The 4,071-nt window shown below is 57.6% G+C and overlaps 1 protein-coding gene across 1 annotated transcript; it reads left to right on the forward strand.

Annotated features, from left to right (window-relative positions):
• The first annotated feature begins 389 nt into the window (after positions 1-389).
• GAS1 (growth arrest specific 1) lies at positions 390-1,589 on the forward strand. Its single transcript, XM_087742613.1, has one exon. It carries the CDS (start codon positions 532-534, stop codon positions 1,519-1,521), a length of 990 nt encoding a protein of 329 aa, XP_087598739.1. The 5' UTR covers positions 390-531; the 3' UTR covers positions 1,522-1,589.
• Positions 1,590-4,071: the final 2,482 nt, after the last annotated feature.

Raw genomic sequence — 4,071 nt, forward strand, 5'->3', positions numbered from 1 at the left:
GGATCGGAGCGGCTGGCATGTGCAGAGATGCTGCGAGCGGAGAGTTAAAAGCTCCCGAGGAAGCAGCAGCAGCAGCAGCTGGGCATTTATTTTGTGAAAAAAAAAAAAGAAAAAAAAGAGAAACGGAACTGCACGAGGAGCAGGGCAGCACCATGAGCTCTCCCGGCGCAGCCTGCAAGTCCCCGAGCGGACTCCGGAGCCGCTCTCCTCCGAGCCCCCGTTTGCACTGATTCCCCCCACCTCTCCGGGCGCCTTCGCCGCCGCCGCCTCGCCAAGCCGGGAGCAGCGGGTGGGGGGCACGGGACGGCCCCGGGCGCCTGCTTCGTACCGCAGCCCCGCCGGTTTCAGCTCCCGGGGGCTGGAGGGCCTCGGAGCCGGCGCGGATGGATTGATGCGAGGAGACCTCATGCACACGGCCGGCGGGAGTTTTGCAAACTTTTCCACGGGCGGCAGCTCCTTCTCCTCCTCCTCCTCCTCGTCTACCAGCGCCTCTGCCCCGCTCGCCTGCGGCAGCCGCCGCCGCCGCCCGCGATGGTGGCCCGCTCGCCCGCTCGGCACGGAGGCGGCGGCGGGCGCCGCTGGCCGCGGCCGGCCGCCTGGCTGTGGCTGGCGGCGGCGCTGGGCGCCGTGTGGCCGCCGCGGGGCTCGCTGGTGCAGGGCCGGCGGCTGATCTGCTGGCAGGCGGTGCTGCAGTGTCAGGGGGAGCCCGAGTGCAGCTACGCTTACAACCAGTACGCCGAGGCGTGCGCCCCGGTGCTCCAGCAGCAGCCGCCGGCGGGAGGCGGCGGCGACGGGCCGGCGGCCGCTGCAGGCTCCGCCGCCTCCTCCAGGCGGCGGTGCCCCAGCCACTGCATCGCGGCCCTCATCCAGCTCAACCACACCCGGCGCGGCCCGGCGCTGGAGGACTGCGACTGCGCGCAGGACGAGAACTGCCGCGCCACCAAGCGCGCCATCGAGCCCTGCCTGCCCCGCACCAGCAGCCCGGCGGGCGGTGGCCCCGGCGGGCCGGGCGGCGGCCCCGGCGGCGGCGGCCCCGGCGTCATGGGCTGCACGGAGGCGCGGCGGCGCTGCGACTGGGACAGCCGCTGCAGCCTGGCCCTCAACCGCTACATGACCTACTGCGGGAAGCTGTTCAACGGGCTGCGCTGCACGCCGGAGTGCCGCGCCGTCATCGAGGACATGCTGGCCGTGCCCAAGGCCGTGCTGCTCAACGACTGCGTCTGCGACGGGCTGGAGCGGCCCATCTGCGAGTCGGTCAAGGAGAACATGGCCCGCCTCTGCTTCGGCGCGGACATGGGCGGCAACGGCGCCGGCAGCAGCGGCGGCTCGGACGGCGGCCTGGAGGAGTACTACGACGAGGACTACGAGGAGGAGCCCAGCCAGAAGGGGAGGGACGACGCGGAGGACAATGCGGGCTCCGAGCCCGGCTTCCCCGTGCAGGCGGATAGCGCCGGCCGGCCCGCCGCCGCGGCCTGCGCCCTGCTGGCCTCCATCTTGCTGCCGCTGCTGCCGCCGCTCTAGCGTCTCTCCCGCCCTCCCTCCCTCCCTCCGCGCCGGGCCGCCGCTGGCCGCCCCGCGGGCCCGCCCGCGGCGGCGGGGGGGGGGCCCGGCCGGCGAGGCCGCTCCGCGCGGCGCGGTTTGAAACGCCGTGAGCGTTGCTCCTCCGACCGTTAGTCCGGCCCCCCCCGCGCCGTCCCCCCGCGGCTCCCCGAAGGCGGAGGCTCCCCCCTCTGCCCCCGCCGCTGCCCGCGGCGCCCCGCCGCACCCTTCCCCCGGCCCGGCCTCGCCTCGCCTCCCCGGCAGCCTTCGGCCTTGCCAGCCGGCTGCGCGGGCGGTGGCCGGAACGGAGCGGGCGGCCGCGGGGCGCTGGTTGCTCGGGCGTTGGTCTCGAGTGTGCACTATGCAATTGCTGCCAGCCTGCCCCCGGGCTCGCCGCGAGCGGGCGGCCGAGCGAGAGACTGCGGGCGAGGCCGCCCCCCCGGCAGAACGCGGGAGCCGCGGCGCGCTGGGGGTGGCTTTTTGTACGCGACTTGACATGAAGGTGAGGAAGAGGCGAGCTGCCCAAACTCGCTGCCAGAGCTGTCGCCGTTCTGGGTTAGCCAACAGCTTGGTTGTCATTCGCCGAGTCGCGCTCTTCGTCACGCAGTGGTGCCCGAAAGGGGGCTACGCCGCATCTGCCGTTAATAAGATTTAAGGAAATAGCAGACTGAATAAATTCTGTGGCTTACAGCACTCCCTCTTGCACACACATCTTCGCTATAACAAAAGTGTGCCAGCAGCCGTCTCTTCCTCTTTAACCTAGCGACATAAAAAAAAAAAATCTATCTTTTTTTTTTTCAGAGTTGTTGGCTATACTGAACAATGCAACTTTTGTTTTAAGAGAGCTCTGCACTGCCATCTTTGAAAGACACTTTTAAAATCGAGAACATGTATGTACAAATATCCTGAAAAGTTATATTGCCTCTTGTCATATCAGGGTGCTGACCTCTGGTAAATCTTATATAAAAAATGTATTTAAAACTGGGATTTGTTACCAGTCGCTCTTCTTTATATATACAATTTTATAAATTGTATGCTTTGGGGATAATTTATTTAAGAAAAAAAAAATAAAAGTTTAAAGTCCACATCCTATTTGCCAGATAATTGCATTTGCTATTCTTTTCTGGAAAGGTACAGATTTCATTTTATGTTTAAAGGGATACCAGCAACAGTGATTCAGTGAAGTATTCTCTAGAACATCAAATGTACAGTGTATTTTATAGATTGGAAGCTAACTTTCTTATTTGGAGAGACTTTATGAACGTTGTAGAATTGTATAAATGCATTTCTGAGCTGCCTTAAACCTTGTATTTTTTATAGGAGGCGTAAAAAAGGCCTGTGTTTTAAATATGTATGGCTTTTTGTATTTTCTAAACGTGTAAATTAGTAAAGAAAGAGCTTTAAATAATGGATGTAGTGAAATTGTTTTCCAGGGACACTTGAACTCTCAGCACCCCGGGGAGGGGGGAGGGGGAGGGAGCGGGGGCGGGGGGTTGCGAACCACAGAATAACAAACCAAAAACAATCAACAAACAAAAATCTCTGTCTGCCTGTAATACTTTACATAGATGTAAATTACTGCTATTCTTACTTTAATGAATAATTACATGCAAGAAGTAAATACAGCTTTGAAAGTACTACTTTAAAAGAGTGGTTGATTTTATAATGCGTTGGCATGGTAACTTGCCAGTGCCAGAAGAGAGTAAAGCAATTCAAGGACACTGCTGCTGTATGTATGTGGCATTACTAGCGCGCCGGGCTTTCTTCGTGAAGTGGAGGCATGTTGCTCTCACTGACGCTCTTAGAAATGCTCCTGGGCGTGCAAACAAGTAAATGGTGAGAAATACATCACGCGGAGGTGGCAAGCGTTTCCAACAAGGCTTCGCCCAGGCAGCGGTGCACGCATCAAGGGGGCCGCAACAAAACGCACGAAAGTTGGCCATTCAGCCTGCCTTCTCCTACAGCGAAGAATGCAAAAGTAAACACGCTGGAGGGATCAGCAATTACTAGATCTTGTAATATTGTTCTTAGGGGTTGCTTTGCATCGCGCTGAAGCCTGGTTTGCTGCCAGAGCTACTGATCTACACTCAAACGCCCTTAGATAAATAATTACACTCTTAAGCTGTGTCGAGTGCTGATACACTTGACCTTGTAAATAGAAATGTTTGCAGTAGGAATAAACTCCAGCATTGGAAAATCTTTTAAACATTAACACAAAAGAGAGAGCTCAGTCCTCTGGGGATTTTGAGTTTGGACTGCACTGAGCTAGGCACTCACAAAAAAAAAAGGAAAAGGGGGGGGGGGAGTTTATTTATCTTCTATTCGTGGTGTTTATTTAAAGCTTTTCATTTTAAATGCCGTGATTGGGAGGCGAGTCAGAAGTTTAAAAGCTACCACAAATAAACTTTGGCTGAGGGGGTGACAGATTAGCAAGATAGTGTCTTTTTCATCTTACCAGATCTTGACAGAAGGCAAATCCACATCTGTCTGTTGTATAAATCAACAAAATTAGAAATCCCTGCTTCTGGATTA

Source organism: Nipponia nippon, unplaced genomic scaffold (assembly GCF_047370975.1).
Source record: "Nipponia nippon isolate SJK-2023a ecotype South Korea unplaced genomic scaffold, ASM4737097v1 scaffold_8, whole genome shotgun sequence".
Lineage (NCBI taxonomy): Eukaryota > Metazoa > Chordata > Aves > Pelecaniformes > Threskiornithidae > Nipponia > Nipponia nippon.

What these genes read in the sequence shown, in the direction of transcription:
- GAS1 (XM_087742613.1), top strand. Translation starts at nt 532, where the DNA reads ATGGTGGCCCGCTCGCCCGCTCGGCACGGAGGCGGCGGCGGGCGCCGC.